Raw genomic sequence first — 17,334 nt, 5'->3', positions numbered from 1 at the left:
AACAATTATTTTAAAAACGTAAATCAGATCCTATCAATTTCCTGCTTAAAACCCGTTCGTGGTAATAATTATTGACTTTATTACTCATTTCTTGTCTGCCAATTTAGGATGGAAATTCCTCGACAGCAAGGACTTTGTTCTATCTTATTTACCGTTTTACCCCTGGTTCCAAAACAGTGTTCAACACACACCAGCTACTTGATAAATACTGTGGAATAAATAAATTGTGCCATGGAGCTCCCAGTCCTCAGGTTGCACAGACAAGGGACGAGGAGCCGGGCCTGTGGCGTAAAGGATCCAGCCGTGACCTGGTGGGCGGCGGTGGAGGCTGTCCCGTCCGCAGGGCCCCCCCGGCCCTGCCTCCCTGCAGCCTGCTAACCCATTTCCGCACTCGGAGGTAAACCGGAGACTCGGTGTACCCAGTCCCCACGGGGGTCAAGCGGCAGCTCGGCAAGGTGGAAGGGGTACCGGTGGGGTGGGCGGTCATAATTACTTTGAGGAGTGGTAAAGGTCAGAGGTTTCCATCAGTGGCCCTGCCCACACTGGGCCTGCGGGGGACCTCCGGCCGCGGGGGGCAGGGCAGGTGGGCGGCGGCTGGGTGGGGCGTGACTCCGCCCCTGGCGCGGCCGTAAGTTAATAAAAGCGGAGCGCGGTGATTGTGGCGTGGCACTGCGGAGACACCTGTCTGCGGTGCCCGCGGTGGCTGTTCTCTCGTCTGGTCTGGAGTTGGCCTGAGCCCCACGCCCAATGGAGCAGGAGGCGGAGGAGCTGAGCCAGTGGCCCGGGACGCACCAGCCGGCCCAGGTGAGTAGGGCCTGGCCCCCCAAGGCCGCTGGAGCCTGCGCGCAGGCCTGGGTGGGTGCAGAGTGAGGAGGCAGTGGAGGAAGGGGGAGGCTGGGGGGGCAGCAAAAATCTGGGAGGAATTAGAAATCCAAGGGAGGGGATTAGAAAAGGGAAGGTTGAGGGAGATCGCGGACGTAAATCATACATAGTTAATTCAATTAATAATCACCGACCATTAGAGCTTGTGTTGGGCGCTGGGGGTAAAAAGATTTCAGGCAACTTTTCAGCCAGGGACTTGGGTGCTCAGGAAAGCAAAGTTAGGAAGTCTACGAGAAAGGACACGGAGGAAAAACTTAAACATTTATCAGAGGCTTACAAAGTGGTGGGCCTTTGTCAGACCATAAGACAAGATATGATGTCATTTTATTTTATTTATTTTTTATTTTATTTTAGAGACGGAGTCTCACTAGGTTGCCCAGGCTGGTCTCCTCCAAACCAGCCCAGGGCCTCAAGCGATTCTCCTGCCTCAGCCTCCCAAGTAGCTGGGATTACAGGCTATTCTATTTTATTAATAAAAACATTAAGCTGAATGATTGAAGGTGTCCAAATTGCTGTGAAGAAGTGGAGGGGAGCATGGGAGCATATAGCAGAAGTGTTTGATCGAATTTAGGAGGTTGGAGAGACAGCGAGACTTTGGTCTGGAACCAGAGAACTGGCAGGTGAAGGGTTTCCTGAGACCAGAGATAGCAGCTTTCACTTTGAAGGAAATCAAAGATGCCTAGAGAGCGAAGGGAGAGTGGCCCCAGGTAGGGGAGGCAGGGACACCCTCGAGGTCATTCAGAGCTTGAGTTGGTTATTCCAAGCGCAGTAAGAAGCCGATAATGGGTTTTGAGTTTAAATATGATCTGTCTCAATTGGAAAGTGCCTGTGGGCTATTTAAATGGGCCCCAGCAGTAGGCAGCTGAAATTCATGAGAGATCTTCCCTGGAGCTATAGATTTAAGAATAATTGGGGCCAGGTGCGGTGGCTCACACCTGTAATCCTAGCACTTGGGAGGCCAAGGCGGGTGGATCATTTGAGCTCAGGAGTTCGAGACCAGCCTGAGCAAGAGCGAGATCCCGTCTCTACTGAAAAAACAGAAAGAAATTAGCTGGACAACTAAAAATATGTAGAAAAAATTAGCTGGGCATGGTGGCACATGCCTGTAGTCCCAGCTACTTGGCAGGCTGAGGCAGAAGGATTACTTGAGCCCAGGAGTTTGAGGTTGCTGTGAGCTAGGCTGATGCCACGGCACTCTAGCCAGGGTGACAGAGCGGGACTCTGCCTCAAAAAAAAACAAACAAAAAAAAAAAAAAACAAAAAAAAGAATAATTGGATTATAAACGGAAGTGAATCTATTGGCATAGAAAAATTACCCAGAGAGAGGTAAAGAACGTACAACTTGTGGAACAGACTGAGAAGGAGGGGGCCAGAGAGAAGGGAAGGAGAAAAGCCAGGAAAGATGGGGAGGGCCGAGGGAAGGACACAGTTCAAGAAGAATGTGGCCAGCAGCCTCAGAAGCTCCTGAGAGGCCAAGCCAGGAGTCTGAAAAGTGCTGCTCGGACTTAGTGCCATGGAGTCCTTGGCAACCTTTATGAAAGCTGGTTCTGTGGAGAGATCGGGGCCAGAGCAAATTTGGGGGGATAATAAGGTGAGGTAGTGGTGAAGGTGTGTTTAGACAACTCTAAACAAGTTTGCCATGAAGGACTGGGAAGGTCAGAGGTCCATTGCTGAGAGGGAGGGAAAAGAGGCTGTGAGTGTCCCAGAAGTGTCCTGGTTCCTATTGTGTTACCTTATGCTAGTTGCTGAGCATATAGTGCTGAGTAAAACAGATGGGGTCAGGCATGGTGGCATATGCCTGCAGTCCCAGGCCTATAAGGGACAGAAGTAGGAGGATCGCATGAGCCCAGGAGGTCAGGGTTATAGAGCAATATGATTGTGCCTGTGAATAGCCATTGCACTCGAGCCTGGGCAACGTGAGGAGAACCTGTCTCTGAAATGAAATGAAATGATTTAAAAATTTAAAAATAATAAATAAAATAGATAGGATCTTCCCGATTCTGCTAGTTTTTTTTTAAAAAAGAACATTTTCCTCTATAACCAAAACAACATAAGCAAGCCTATCAAAATTAATGATAATTTCTTAAATGATCGTAGATACAATCCTTATTCAAATTTCCTGGTTGTCCCTAAAATGTCCTGCAGCTGGTATGTGTAAAGCAGAATCTATTTTAAGACCACACACTGTAGCTGGTTATTATGTCCCATGAGTCTCTTTGAAATTAGAATAGTTTTCTTTCTTCATGACTGACATTCAGTTTTTCATGGTCCAAACTTACAGAATTTTCCATTCTTATAGAATGTTTCTTTTGGATTTATCAGATTGTTTCCCCATGGAATAACTTAGCTTAATCTTCTATCTCTTGTATGACCTCTAAATTAGATTTAGATCTTAAAGTTTAACTGGATTTAAAGTTTGGTAAGAATGCCTCCTAGGTATGGTAGACATAACCTTGCATTATGTCAGGAAACACATCTGGCTTTCCATATTTGATGATACTAGACATTGACATAAAATTTTAATTTTTCCTTATCAAAAATTTCATTAGGGGTTGCAAAATAATGATTTTGCAATTTCTTCATTCTTTCTACACTTAACAGTTTGTAGTCATCTGCAAAGTAGGATTTAACTGGAATCATTTGGTAATTTTGAAATAAGTTTTTTATTGAAAAGACAGAATAAGTGTCTTTCACTTCAATTAGCAATGTTCAAAGTTAGGATGATAGCTGGCCTTCTGTCACTTTGGGCTCATGAATTTTCCAGATTCACTCTATTTCTGTCAACAATCATTCTTTTCTATTCACAGCTCATCCCAAATATGGCCAGTGGGAATCCTTTGTGTCCTTGAAAAATTGTTTTTTTCTAAAGGTTGTGGCAAAATCTACACAGCAAAATATGCCACTTAAGTGTTCAGTGGCATTAAGCACATTCACATTATGCAACCATCACCACCATCCACCTCCATACTTCTTTTCATCTTCCCAAACTAAAACTCTACCCATTAAATAGGAACTCCTCATTCTCTACTATCCTAGCAACCATCATTCTACCATCTCTCTCTCTCTCTCTTTTTTTTTTTTTGGAGACAGGGTCTTACTCTGTTTCCCAGGCTTGAGTGCAGTGGCGTTATCACAGCTCACTGCAACCTCAAACTCTTCTTTCGACTCAAGCTATCCTCCCACCTCAGTGACCCAAGTGGCTAGGACTACAGGTGTGCACCACCACACCCAGCTAATTCTTCTAGTTTTGGTAGAGAGGGATCTCACTCTTGCTCAGACTGGTCTCAAACTCCTGCCCTTAAGCGATCCTCCCACCTTGGCCTCCCAAAGTGCTAGGATTATAGGTGTGAGTCACTGCCACTGGCTTACTTTATCTCTTTGAATTGAACTTATTCTAAGTACCTCATTAGTGGAATCATACACTATTTGTTCTTTGTGACTGGCTTTTACTTAGTATAATGTCTTCAAGGTTCATTCGTGCTGAAGCACATGTCAGAATTTCCATTTTAAGACTGAGTAGTCCATTGTAGGTATACCGCATTTTGTTTATCCATTCATTCATCATTGGACATTTGGGCGGCTTTCACATTTTGGCTATTGTGAATAATGCTGCTATGAACATGCAGTACAAATATCTGTTCCAATCCCTGCTTTCAGTCCATACCCAGAAGTGGAATTGCTGGTTCATATGATAATTCTATTTTTAATTTTTTGAGGAACCACCATACTCTTCTCCATAATGGCTTGCACCATTTACATTGCCAGCAGCAGTACAATTCTCCACATCCTTGACAACTTCTATCATTTTTTGATAACAGCCATTCTAATGGGTGTGAAGTGGTATCTAATTGTGGTTTTGATTGCATTTCCCTAACGATTAGTGATGTTGAGCCTCTTTTCATGTGCTTTTTGGCCATTTGTATGTCTTCTTTGGAGAAATGTCTGTTAAGCTCCTTTGCCCAATTTTGAGTTGGGTTTGTTTTTTTGTTCTTGAGATTTGGGAATTTTCTATTAATATATATTCTGGATATTAACATCTTAAAGATATGATTTGCAAATATTTTCTATTCTTTGGTTTGTCCTTTTATTCTGTTGATAGTGTGCTTTACACAAAATTTAGTTTTCATGAGGTATACTTTGTCTATTTTTTCTCTTGTTGCCTGTACTTTTGGTGTCATATTCAGGAAATCATTCCCAAATCCAATGTAATGAAGCTTTATCTTTATATTTTCTTGTAAGAGTCTTATAGTTTTAGGTTATACGTTTTAGGTCTTTAATCCATTTTGAATTAGTTTTTATATATGGTGTTAGGTAAGGGTCCATGTGAATATCCAGTTTTCCCATCACCATTTGTTGAAATGATTTGTCCTTTGCCCAGTGGTCTTGGCACCCTTGTCAAATATCAGTTTATCAAATGTGTGATGGTTTATTTCTGAGCTCCATTCTTTTCCATTGGTTTGTAGGTCTATCTTTATGCCAATATCACATTGTTTTGATTATTGTAGCTCTGAAGTAAGTTTTGAAATAGTGTGAGTCCTCCAGCTTTGTTCTGTTTCAAGGTTCTTTTGGCTATTTGGGGTCCCTTAAGATTCTCTATGAATTTTAAGATGGAGATTTCTATTTCTGCAGAAAACATCATTGGAATTTTGATAGAGATTGAATTGACTCTAGACTTTGGGTAGTATTGACATCTTAACAATATTAAGTCTTCCAATCCATGAACACAAGATGTCTTTTCATTTATGTCTTTAATTTCTTTTAGCAATGTTTTGTAGTTTTCAGTGGTTAAGTTAACCTGCTTGGTTAGGTTAATCCTTAAGTATGCTATCATAAATTTCTTCTTTTCTTCTTAATTTTCTTTTTGAATTATTCATTATTGGTATATCAAAACACAACTAATTTTTGTGGGTTGATTTTGTATCCTACTAGATTTATTAGTTCCAATAGGATTTTTATGGTGGAATATTTAGAGCTTTTACATATAAAATCCTATCATCTATAAATTCTTTCTTTCCAATTTGGATTATTTTTATTTCTTTTTCTTGCCTAGTTGCTCTGGCTAGAACTTCTACCACCAATCCTTTCTTTCCTACCCTACATGCAAGTCACAGTCATCAAGGGATACTGCTCCTGACTTCTCAGACAACCCCATCCTTTTTTTTTTTTTGAGACACAGGCTAGGGTGCCGTGGTATCAGCCTAGCTCACAGCAACCTCAAACTCCTGGGCTCAAGCGGTCCTCCTGCCTCAGCCTCCCTAGTAGCTGAGACTACAGGTGGGTGCCATCACACCCAGCTAATTTTTTCTATTTTTAGTTGCCCAGCTATTTTTTTTTTTTTTTTAGTAGAGACTGGGGTCTCACTCTTGCTCAGGCTGGTCTCAAACTCCTGAGCTCAAATGATACTCCAGCCTCAGCCTCCCAGAGTGCTAGGATTATAGGTGTGAGCCACCACACCTGGCCCCCAGCCTTTTTACAAAGAAGCATTTTTCACATCTGTCTTTTCCCCATATCTCCTCCAATGCTTTATCTTAGATGTGCCCAAGCAGTTCCCGTTCAGGGAAGACCCTATTCTATAGAAAAATATTTGCAGATGGTTTCCAAGTTTTGCTAAAGCCAAGACTCATCTGAAGCCTCCATTCTTCCTATCTTTGTGGCTTTTTCATTCATTCTTCTGGTTTGGGATGTTCTTTCACCCTCACACTCAACAGATACTTTGGAGATTTTTTTCAGTTTTGCTGAAGGTGTAGGCTATGAGATGTTTTATTTGCTCTCTTTGTTGTTTTGTATAAAATAAAAAACAAAAACATGTCAAGGAGGAAGAGTGGCCCGAGTTACATTTAGGCTTCCATTGTATTCCTGTCAGCCAGACCCGCATCTTAGAATGCCCAATCTGAAAAATGGTGTGGAAGCAGGATAATTCAGGCAAGAGATGATGGAGGGCTGGATTAGGATGGGGTCTGGGGATGTGGAGGAGGAACATGTGGGACTGGAATTTGAGTTAGGGTAAATTTCACCTGACCGTCTTTCTCACCAAGGGTAACAGGAACGTAATGTCCATCTCGGACACTGTGGAGAGTAAATTTCACCTGACTCTCTCTCTCACCAAGGGTAACACGAACGTAACGTCCATCTCGGACACGTCTCTACCTTCTGGAATCAGTGGGGTGCACAACTCTTGGAACCATGGCATACCTGGCATTCAGCACTTTCCTCAGGGAAGAGAGATGTCGACGACCCCCTTGGTGTCTGCCGAGGTACCAAGGCAGAATGTGAATGAAGTGGGGCTACACTTCAGTATGTCACTGCCTGAGAATGGTGGCTACTGCCCCCAAGCAATTCCCATTTCTTCTCAGATGATTTACTATCAGGGAGTGTCTCCCTCCCACCAAGAGATGCTTTTCAAGGGGTCCCAGGTGATGCCCTTAGGAGAGCCCAGTAATACAGGGGTTGCCATGACTTTCACTGGGCATCCAAGGATGTCCCCCAATGGACTGCCAGGCTCAGCTTCTAGTGGAATCCCTATGATGTCCCACTTTGGGGCCCCAACAATGCCTTATTCTGAACCCTTAGCAGTATCTTCTAACAGAGCCTCTTTACCATCTGAGATGTCATTGGGCCCAACTATACCTTCCACTGAGGCCCAGGTTATGCTCCCCTCTCTGGCTCAGATGTTGCCCCCCAGAGATCCCCATGACCTTGGGATGTCCCCAGCTGAGTCCCAATCACTGGCATTAGAATCCCAGGACCCTTTTGTGAGTCAGCCAGCCTCCCAGGCAGGCCTCTTCCTGCCTGAGCAGCCCATACTTGCTCCACAGAGAGCAGACCCAAACTCCAGGGCCCAAGAAGGGGCACATGGAGGGAGACCCTTAGCTTTAAGGCCTTACTTGTGCCAGCATGAGAACTGTGGAAAAGCTTATACCAAGCGCTCCCACCTCATGAATCACCAGCGCAAACACACAGGTGAGTGAGGTCAGGTGGGATGGGGGTGGAGGAGTCTCTGGGTTTTAGATTTGTGCTGGGCCACTGGTTTGTGATTGTTTGGGGTGAGCACTTCATCTTTCAAGCTTGGAACTAAGCTATACTGGCCCATTGGAAGTGCCATCCAGAATGACCACTAGGATGACAGGGAGGGGGGCACTACTAACTGTGTTGCCCCCTCACTGGTTTCCCGTACCTTCCCTTGTCATTGCCCAACCTTGGCTGCTCTGCCTCGTAGTCAGACCCTTTCCCTTCTACCTACTGGCCTGTTCTTCTGTTTAATTCCACCTCTGCCTTGTCGTCCCCCCAGGTCAGAGACCCTACAAATGCACTTGGGAAGACTGTAAATGGTCTTTCTTCCGTTCTGATGAGCTTCGACGACATATGCGGATACACACCAGATGTCGACCATATAGATGTGACCAGTGTGGCCGACACTTCATGAGATCTGACCATCTCAAGCAACACCAAAGGACTCATCAGCAGATGCCAGACCCCTCAGACCCACAGGCCAATGATGGAGAGATGGGTGGTCCTCCCCAGGATCCTGCCTGCCTCTGACCAGCTCACCTCTTTGGTGGATGGAAGCTTAGATGAAGTCAGTGCAAGATGGAGGCAGTGTTGAAGCCCAAACAAAGTCCTGGACCCAGTCAGAGACTCCTCAAAACCTGTCTTGGATGCCCTGACCTCTCTGTGGCCACCTATGTCTGCTGGAGTGTAGCCAGAGGGGAAGATGGAGCACAGCAGAGGTTAGGCTTAAAACCCTTTAGTGACTGCTTTGCCTGCTACATAAGATCCAAGTTCTTTATCTTGGTATTCCAGTTTCCAGAGCCAGATATGTTCAAATCCTGGATTTACCACTAACTAGCCGTGCAACCTCGGGACAGGTCTTGGATTACTATGCCTTGTTTTGTCTTCTGGAAAATGAGAAAACAATGACTGTATTGACCATGGCACATGTACCGCATCAGATGCTCTCTGGTACTCACTGGCCACATGCCCAGAGTTTCTGTCTCTTCCCACCATGACTTCTAGACTTGGATCGAACGCCCTGCCCTGGGGACATGGGATCTGGCATTGCAGTGCCCAGCCTGGTGGTTACCTTACATTACCTCTCATTCCCTCCTGCCTCACTTCCGTCTTCTCAATCTGAATACCTTGGGCTTGTACCTTCCGAATAAAACCTCAGTGTTTAGTTCTTGATTTTAGGTTCTGTTTTCTAGGTGATTTGAGGAAGACATCGGACTAGGGCAGATAAGGATGAATCCCTTCCTCCCACCTACCCCAGGTACAGGGACAACCAAGCACCTGATATTAAGGGGCCTGTCCTACTCTGCTCTCGCCTGGGGTCGAGGGGATAATGACTACCTTGGCAACTCAGATAGTTCAGAACCATGTTTCTGGACTTCAGGCCATTTTACTGACCAGTCAGCTAATAGTGAGAAAAGAACTTGGCCAAGTTATCAAGTGCAGATATATCTGCTCCAGAGGTGGCCTCTCCCCTAAGAGATGGTGCCTTCTGTAGGTGTTTCCTGAACCCAGTCCATCCCTGGCATGGCCAGGTGGTAGCCACAGACATGAATCAGGTCTGGTTTCTACGCTCAAGGGACTTTGGTCTAGGGCTGAGAAGTCCCCCTAAGTGCAGTGGGGAAGAGACGTTGCCAAAAGGAGGATCAGAAAGGCTTTTTGGTGGAGGTGACCCTTGAACCCAGTAAGAATAACATTTCATAATCCCTCAGATGTTGTAATAAACTGAGCAGGTGAATGAAAAGGGAAGAGGATTCCAGGTAAAGAACACTGGATCTGACAACTGCTCAGAGGAAAGTCAGCATGCAGGTTTCCATTCACTCAACAAGTGTTTTTTGGGGCCCACGATGCAGAGAGCACCAAGGCCGTGTGGACTGATGGCGAGGAGCACGAAGGCAACTAAAGGATGTATCTGGGAAGACCAACTTCTCAAGGAGATGCCTGAGTCAGATCTGAAGGACTCATGGGGGTTAGCCATGCCTCCTAGTTCTTGGACATGGTCATGCCCTGTGCTGGACTCTAAGGATTCAGAGGTGCATGTGGGCACCCTGCCTCTGTTAAGGAGAAGAATATCTGAATGCTCAGTGCTGTCAGAGGAGCTGGGCCTCTGGGGAAGCCCCACAGCCTTGACTGTGCCTGCCTCTACCCTCCCAGCTCTACCCTGACCCCATCCTGCTTGGCCCCCTTGGTTTGTGTCACTAGTGGCCTCAGCATACCAGAGGTGGATATCCAGGTACCTACCCTCTACCCAAGCCCCGAGTGAGGGGGGAGGACATAATTTTAAAAACAGAGGCAGGGAGTTTAGGCTGCACTGACCCCTCAGCCCCCCTCCAGGAGGCGTTTGGAGCCCAGGATTGAGGAGACAAGGTTAATCCCATTGTAAGGTGTTTTCTTAGGCTGTGGGTGTAGAAATTGGATTAGAGTAAGGGTTTAAGGGAGAGAGGAGGGATTTTAGTGTTTCAGCTGAGTCAAAGGTGGCTTGAGTCAGGGTGGAAAGGGTATTAAAAATTAATTGGATTTTGTTGGTGAGGGCATGGCCAAGGGTAACTCCCAGGTCTCTGGCTTACAGGTAACAGAGGAATATATGAACTTCATTAACTTATTTTCTATTTATTGTGATATCTTTCATACATGCAAAAATATTTGTATACAATTTGAAGAATAATAAAAATAAATACTCATTTACCTTAGGTCAGTTGAGAAAAAGAATTTGCTAATACATTTAAAATGAATTCCCCATTTTTCTCTCCAGAGGTAACCACTATCCTGAATTTTGGTTAATCTTGCTTTTGCTATTTTTTTTTATCACATACGTATCTATTCCTAAAGAATATAGTAATTGGTTTTGTATTGTTTTAGACTTTATATTTATTCTGTTTGGGCTTCATAGAACTTTTTCAATCCAAGGGTTTACAGTTTTAATAAAATTTGGAAAAAATTTGGCTGTTTTGTCAATTTTTTGGGTCCCTCCCCACCTTCTAGCATACAACCTGTCCATGTGGTAGACCACTTGATACTGTCCCACAGATCATTGATGCTTTGTTCATTTTTTTCAGTCTTTTTTTGTTTTTTCCTGCTTCATTTTAGATGTCTTGAAGTTCACTGATCTTTTCTACTGCAGTGTTTAATTTGCTGTTAGTTTCATTCAGTGCCTTTTTCATGTTGGATATTGTATTTTTCATCTCTATAAATTCCATCCTTTTTTATATAGTCCATTTCTCTCCTTATGCTCATGTTTTTCCTCTATCTTCTTGAACATAAGAAGCATATTTATAATGGCTGTTCTAATGTCCTCAGGTGCTAGTTCCATAATGTTTGTCATTTCTGGATCTGTATCAGTTTTTTTCTCCTGGCAATTGCCTTTATTTTCCTGCTGCTTTGTGTGGCTTTTTTTTTTTTTTTTTTTTTTTACTGAGTAAGAGGCATTGTGGATTTATATTTTTGGTCGCTGGATTTTGTTTTATTCCTTTAAATAGTGTTGTTTTTTTTTTATGGCATGAATTTACTTTCTTAGAATTAATTGAATCCCTTTGAGGCTTGCTTTTAAGCTTTTTTAGGACAGCTAGAAAAGCTTTTTTTAGCTAGGAAGAGCTGCCTTTTTGCCCCAGGGCTAATTTAGCCCCACTGCTAAGGCAATATCCTGAGGTTTTTGCCTGATGCTCTCTGTGTTAATGTTTGTGTTCTGGCAAGTGGAAAGGAAAACTCTTCCCATCCCTGCATGAGCTCCAGGAATTGTTCTGCCTACTTCTTTTAAATGGGCCTTTTCCTAGTCTTGTGTACTGTCTTCTCGTGGTTGATCAGTACTTGGGCAAAGACACAGCAGGATACCTCTCTAGATCTCCAGAGCTCGCTTTCTCTGCAAAACTCTATCCTCTCAGGTTCTCCACCTCACAAATTCTAGTACCTTGGCCTTCCCAAACTTCAGTCTCTGTCTCCTCCACCAGTGAGACTAACAGGCTCTGTTTGGTTTTCCTCCCTTATCTCAGGGGTCACAGGCCTGAGCTGCCCATTGCCCATTGCTGAAAGCCACTGTTAAATATATTTTGCCTGGCTCTGTAATTGTTTTAAAATAATTTATTCTATTGGCTCACTTAACAATTCTTTTGCTGTTAAGAAGAGTGCTACCCTGAATATTCCTGCCTGCCCTCCTAGTGTACATTGATAAGTTCCTCTTTGAGGCATTTTTCAAAGAGTGATTCTTGACTTAATGGGTTGTAAGCTGACCAGAGAAACATAGCAGGATTGCAAGACAAGTTAGAACCTGGCAGAATTTGGTGAGCATGAACTTATAGAAGTGCCAGTCTACCCTGTTGTAGGACCTTCTCTGGTGGCATCAATTGCTTGTGTAGTTATAGAGAAGGCAATTGGTTAGAGTCAGCAAGGGTTGAGGTTTTGTCAGGTGTGTGCCACAGTGGGACAAAGGGACAAGGGAGTGTAGGACAATGGCAAGGAGAGACAATGGACTATGGAATCTAAGAGAGATGGGGATGTGAAGTCCAGAGGAGGCTGATGGATAGGGACAGAGTTCTGCTGAAGTCAGATCACTGGTGTATTAGGAACAAATGAGGGAGGCTGGAACGCTGAGGGATGGTCATGGAGATTAGGATGTTGAATAGATGCTTGTGGGGTAGATCAGTTTCAAATGATGACAAAATCCAGGATATGAATCCTAAAACTCTGGGAGGCCGAGGCGGGTGGATTGTTTGAGCTCAGGAGTTTGAGACCAGCCTGAGCAAGAGCGAGACCCCGTCTCTACTAAAAAATAGAAAGAAATTATATGGACAACTAAAAATATATATAGAAAAAATTAGCCGTGCATGGTGGCACATGCCTGTAGTCCCAGCTACTTGGGAGGCTGAGGCAGAAGGATTGCTTGAGCCCAGGAGTTTCAGGTTGCTATGAGCTAGGCTGACGCCATGGCACTCTAGCCAGGGCAACAGAGTGAGACTCTGTCTCCAAAACAAACAAAGAAAAAAAAAATCCAGGATATGGCTATACAAGTGGGTGGCTGGGATAGACCAGAGGTGAAGGTTTTAGGAAATGTAGAGTTCAGGGCAGTAACCAGGACTATGGCTAAACCTTACATGGAGAGGACATGGGGCAGGTGACAGATTCTTATAGGAATGAGTTCAAGTGACCAGGAGTATGAATGAATGACTGTGTAGGAGCAAAAAGGTGGAGTATCCAATGGAACAAGGTTTTGGTGGGGATGGAGAATAATGGCGTGTAAGTGGCATATCCAAAGGTAGGTGGGGTAGAGAGAATGAAAGGTGTGGACAAGGCAGAGATGTGGCAGGATGTGAAGGCAGGTAGAAGAGGGAGCTTCCTGGAAGAAGTGGAGGATGTGGGGGAGTCTCCAGATTGTAGAGCAGGAGTTCCAGAGAGTACAGTGGGGTAGTTTGGGAGGGAGCTTGGGAGAAGGATGGGAAATAAGAACTAGAAAGGGGGAAAGTCTTTCCAAAGGTCTTTGGGACACTGACCCTGTACAGTATTGGAACCCACATTTTATTCATTCTCATTAATCAAAAATATACTAGGTGTCTACTGGGTGCCCAGGGGTCTTGGTGCCAGGGATATAATGACTAAGTGGTCAACTGGATCTTAGCTCTCCTGGAGCTAAGTGCAGGAAAGGCTGAACCAAAAACAGATGATTATAATTGCAGTTGGGAAGCCTATTTTGGTTGCCTTGTGTGGAGGATGGATGGAAGATTCTGGGCGGAAGAGAAAGCAACTGCATATGGGGGAAGGGGCAGATGACGGTGGTCTGCACAGTGAAGTGGATTGTGAGGAGTGGTGTTTGGAATCGACTGTTTGAGCTGGGCACTTCTGACTTCTCATTCTCTAGGCCTCCTGCCAACCCCCAGCCACAATCCCTGGTGGGAGGCTGTTCTGGTGACTTCCTGGTGCTAGGTGCGTTGGAGGAAAATCCTGCTTTTGTCAAGAAGGTGCTGGAGGCCACCTGGCTTAGGACTCTGGGCTGCAGCTAATGCCCTCCCTGAGTCCCACCTGGGTCTGGAGGAGGACACCCCCTCCTCTGTCTGGGCCAGTGTAGAATCCAGCCACACTCCATGGACTGGAGAAACAGTTCTTGCGGAGACTCCTGGGTGCTGGGGAAACAAGGATGGAAACTACCTTTAGAACTGAGCCCTGCCGGGCGCGGTGGCTCACGCCTGTAATCCTAGCACTCTGGGAGGCCGAGGCGGGGGTGGATCACTCAAGGTCAGGAGTTCGAGACCAGCCTTAGCGAGACCCTGTCTCTACTAAAAATAGAAATAAATTATCTGGACAACTAAAAAAATATATATAGAAAAAATTAGCCGGGCATGGTGGCACATGCCTGTAGTCCCAGCTACTCGGGAGGCTGAGGCAGGAGGATCGCTTGAGCCCAGGAGTTTGAGGTTGCTGTGAGCTAGGCTGACGCCACGGCACTCACTCTAGCCTGGGCAACAAAGTGAGACTCTGTCTCAAAAAAAAAAAAAAAAAAGAAAAAGAAAAAAAAAATAGAACTGAGCCCTGAATGGGTGCAGAGAAGGTGTGTGGAGGGGGGAGGGGAGAGGGCAAGGAAGGGATGGTGTGTAAAACGGCTCTTGGAAAAAGCTGGCACTTCATTCCACTTCCACATAAACAGCAAGAAAGTAATGCCACTTTTCTAGAAGTCTCTCTCCTTCTGAGATCTTCATTCCTTCATTCATTTATTCAGTTCTCACTTGCTGACTCATACCTCCAGCCACAAATCATACTCTTACTTGTGCTAAGTGTTAAAAGATAAGAGAAAAACAAGCCCTCTGACTCAGTTTTCTCTCTCTTCCTTCTCCTTTTTTTTTGCCTGCTTTGAAAAAAAATATTTTTGAATAGGTAATAGATACATATAGTACAAAATTCAAAGGTAGGAAATATTCAGTGAAAAGTCTCCCTTCAGCTCCTGAACATTTTTCCCCAGAGGTGATGCTACTTTCTGTTCTGCACCTTCCAGACCTATTCTATCTATAATAAACAGCATAGTGTTCACACTATTGGGTCTCGTCCTGTTTTCGTTCATTGGTACATCTTGGAGACTGTGTCAGTAAATAGAGAGCTACTAGAATCTTAAATTGATGCATATAATGCCATTGTATGGATGGACCATATTGAATCAGTCTTCTGTTGAAGGATATTTAGCTCATTTGCAATCATTTGCTATGAAACAATGCTAGGATGTTGAGAAAGTTGTTTTTCTTTTAATAGATGAATTTATCTCAATTGCAATGAAAAATTTTAGTTTTATTGACTTATTTTATTGCCAACTTTATTTTAGAGAAATTTTAGAATAATTGAGATGATAATGCCAACCTAGAAGAACTAAGGCAAATGCATATAGGTAGAGTTTATCTGGGCCAAATTAGAGGATTGCAACCCGGAAAACACTCTTCTAAACTAAGTTCTGGAGGTGCTCCTGAGTTGGAGTGGTTACAAGACGTTTAAGGACAAAATGAGTAGGTATAGCAAGATGATCTCAGGTTGTTCATACAGAAATACCATTGGTTAACAGAAATAAGCTAATGGCTAAAGGCTAATTTTTTTCTACTGAGTCGTGGTGTTTTTTCCCATCAATTTTTAAGTTTGAAGTTGTCTTTTTATTTTATTTGTCTTGCTACATGAAAGATTTTTATTTTCATGCAATGAACTTTACCAACCATATTCTTTTATTGCATCTGGATTTGAGTCATCGAAATCCTTCTCTAAATTCTGGTTATAGAGGAATTCACCTATTTTACTTTTAGATTCCTGATCCTTTTGGAGTTTACTTGTATATGGAATGAGATGTAGATCTAATTCTAGCTTTTAGTAGTTGGTTGACCAGTTGTCCCAGCACCATTTCTTAAAGTTCATCTTTGCTCCAGTGGGTGACTTGAGATGCCACTTTTATCATATAATTATTCCATATGTGCTGGTGTCTATTTATGGGCTTTCACTTTTTTTTTTTTTTTTTGAGACATTGCGTCACTTTGTTGCCCGGGCTAGAGTGAGTGCTGTGGCGTCAGCCTAGCTCATAGCAACCTCAAACTCCTGGGCTTCAGCGATCCTACTGCCTCAGCCTCCCGGGTAGTTGGGACTACAGGCATGTGCCACCATGCCCGGCTAATTTTTGCTATGTATATTTTGGTTGGCCAGATAATTTATTTCTATTTTTTTAGTAGAGACGGGGTCTCACTCTTGCTCAGGCTGGTCTTGAACTCCTGACCTTGAGCGATCCACCCGCCTCAGCCTCCCAGAGTGTTAGGATTACAGGCGTGAGCCACCGCGCCCGGCCTGGGATTTCACTTTTATTTCACTGTTCTGCTTGCCTGTTCATTCACCAGTTCCACATTATTTGTTGACCTTACAACCGCAGCCCAGCCTGGTGATCACCTTCCTGCAGCCCTCTCAAAACACACACTGCATACTTCAGGCCTCCCACCCACACCAATGCCCCGGGACCCTCACTAAGGTTTATCTCCCCTGACCCTTCCAACATCATAGCCCTTCCACCACGGACACTGCGTGTTCCATGCCTCCTGCCCACACTAGCACCTCCATTTCCTCCATGTACCTGCTTTCTGTCCACAGTTCACCTGCACCCTGGAGGGTTGCTTCCCACTTGACCAGTGACTGTGGACCAGCTCAGCTTCCCCAGTAACTACTAACCAGCGAACTTCTCTGTCCATCTTGTGCAGCTATACCATCTCCTACGAGAGCTGAACTCCAATCTTAGAGAGAGGGCTTGTTTCCCAAGCTTGTCCTTGCTTGAGTACTGTCTCTCAGCCTTAGGATACTATATAGTGTTTTCTTACATCTTATGTTTAGTCTTATCATATTTTTAAAGTTCTTTGTATTAAACATCTCCTGTTTAAATCACTGTGTGATGTCTCTCTCTTGATTGGACTCAGATTGATGCAATCAGGAGAATGTCATTAGCATCTAATACTACATAGTATCACTATATATGCACAACTACCATGTCTACTAATGAACTCATTAAGTTTTAAATATGTAATTGTGGGCTTCTTTAATGCTTTATGTAATCTGAAATCCTTGAGGGATTATTAAATATGGGTGTTAGTGAAATTTGAGGAAACTGGCTGGGGTTTTTGGATGGGTTGGGAATATGTTACTATTTTTTATAGTTAGGTTAATGGAATATAGACTCTTTTTGTCTGAAAATTCATGATCCAGGGAACTCATATCCAAGGTTACTTGATTCTGAGTTTCCCCCTGAAAAAAATTCATGATTCAGCCAATTAGATCTGGATAATGAGGGATAGCCGTATTATTATTATCATATGTATATTTTTTTAGAGTTTCGCTCTGTTGCCTGGGCCAGAGTGCAGTGGCGTCTGCCTAGCTCACAGCAACCTCAAACTCCTGGGCTCAAGCCATCCTCCTGCCTCAGCCTCCCAAGTAGTTGGGACAACAGGTGTGAGCCACCAC

At 44.2% G+C, this 17,334-nt stretch overlaps 1 protein-coding gene across 1 annotated transcript; it reads left to right on the top strand.

The window, feature by feature from the left end:
- Nucleotides 1-747: 747 nt before the first annotated feature.
- On the top strand, nt 748-8,421 carry KLF17 (Kruppel like factor 17). The gene is made up of 3 exons (XM_045546552.1): nt 748-804; nt 6,918-7,842; nt 8,171-8,421. The coding sequence occupies exons 1-3, from the start codon at nt 748-750 to the stop codon at nt 8,419-8,421; spliced, it is 1,233 nt and encodes a 410-aa protein (XP_045402508.1).
- Nucleotides 8,422-17,334: the final 8,913 nt, after the last annotated feature.

Source organism: Lemur catta, chromosome 3, assembly GCF_020740605.2.
Source record: "Lemur catta isolate mLemCat1 chromosome 3, mLemCat1.pri, whole genome shotgun sequence".
In the NCBI taxonomy this organism is placed as follows: Eukaryota; Metazoa; Chordata; class Mammalia; order Primates; family Lemuridae; genus Lemur; species Lemur catta.
The sequence above is the reverse complement of the archived record's forward strand: the minus strand, read 5'-3'. Positions and strand labels throughout refer to the sequence as shown.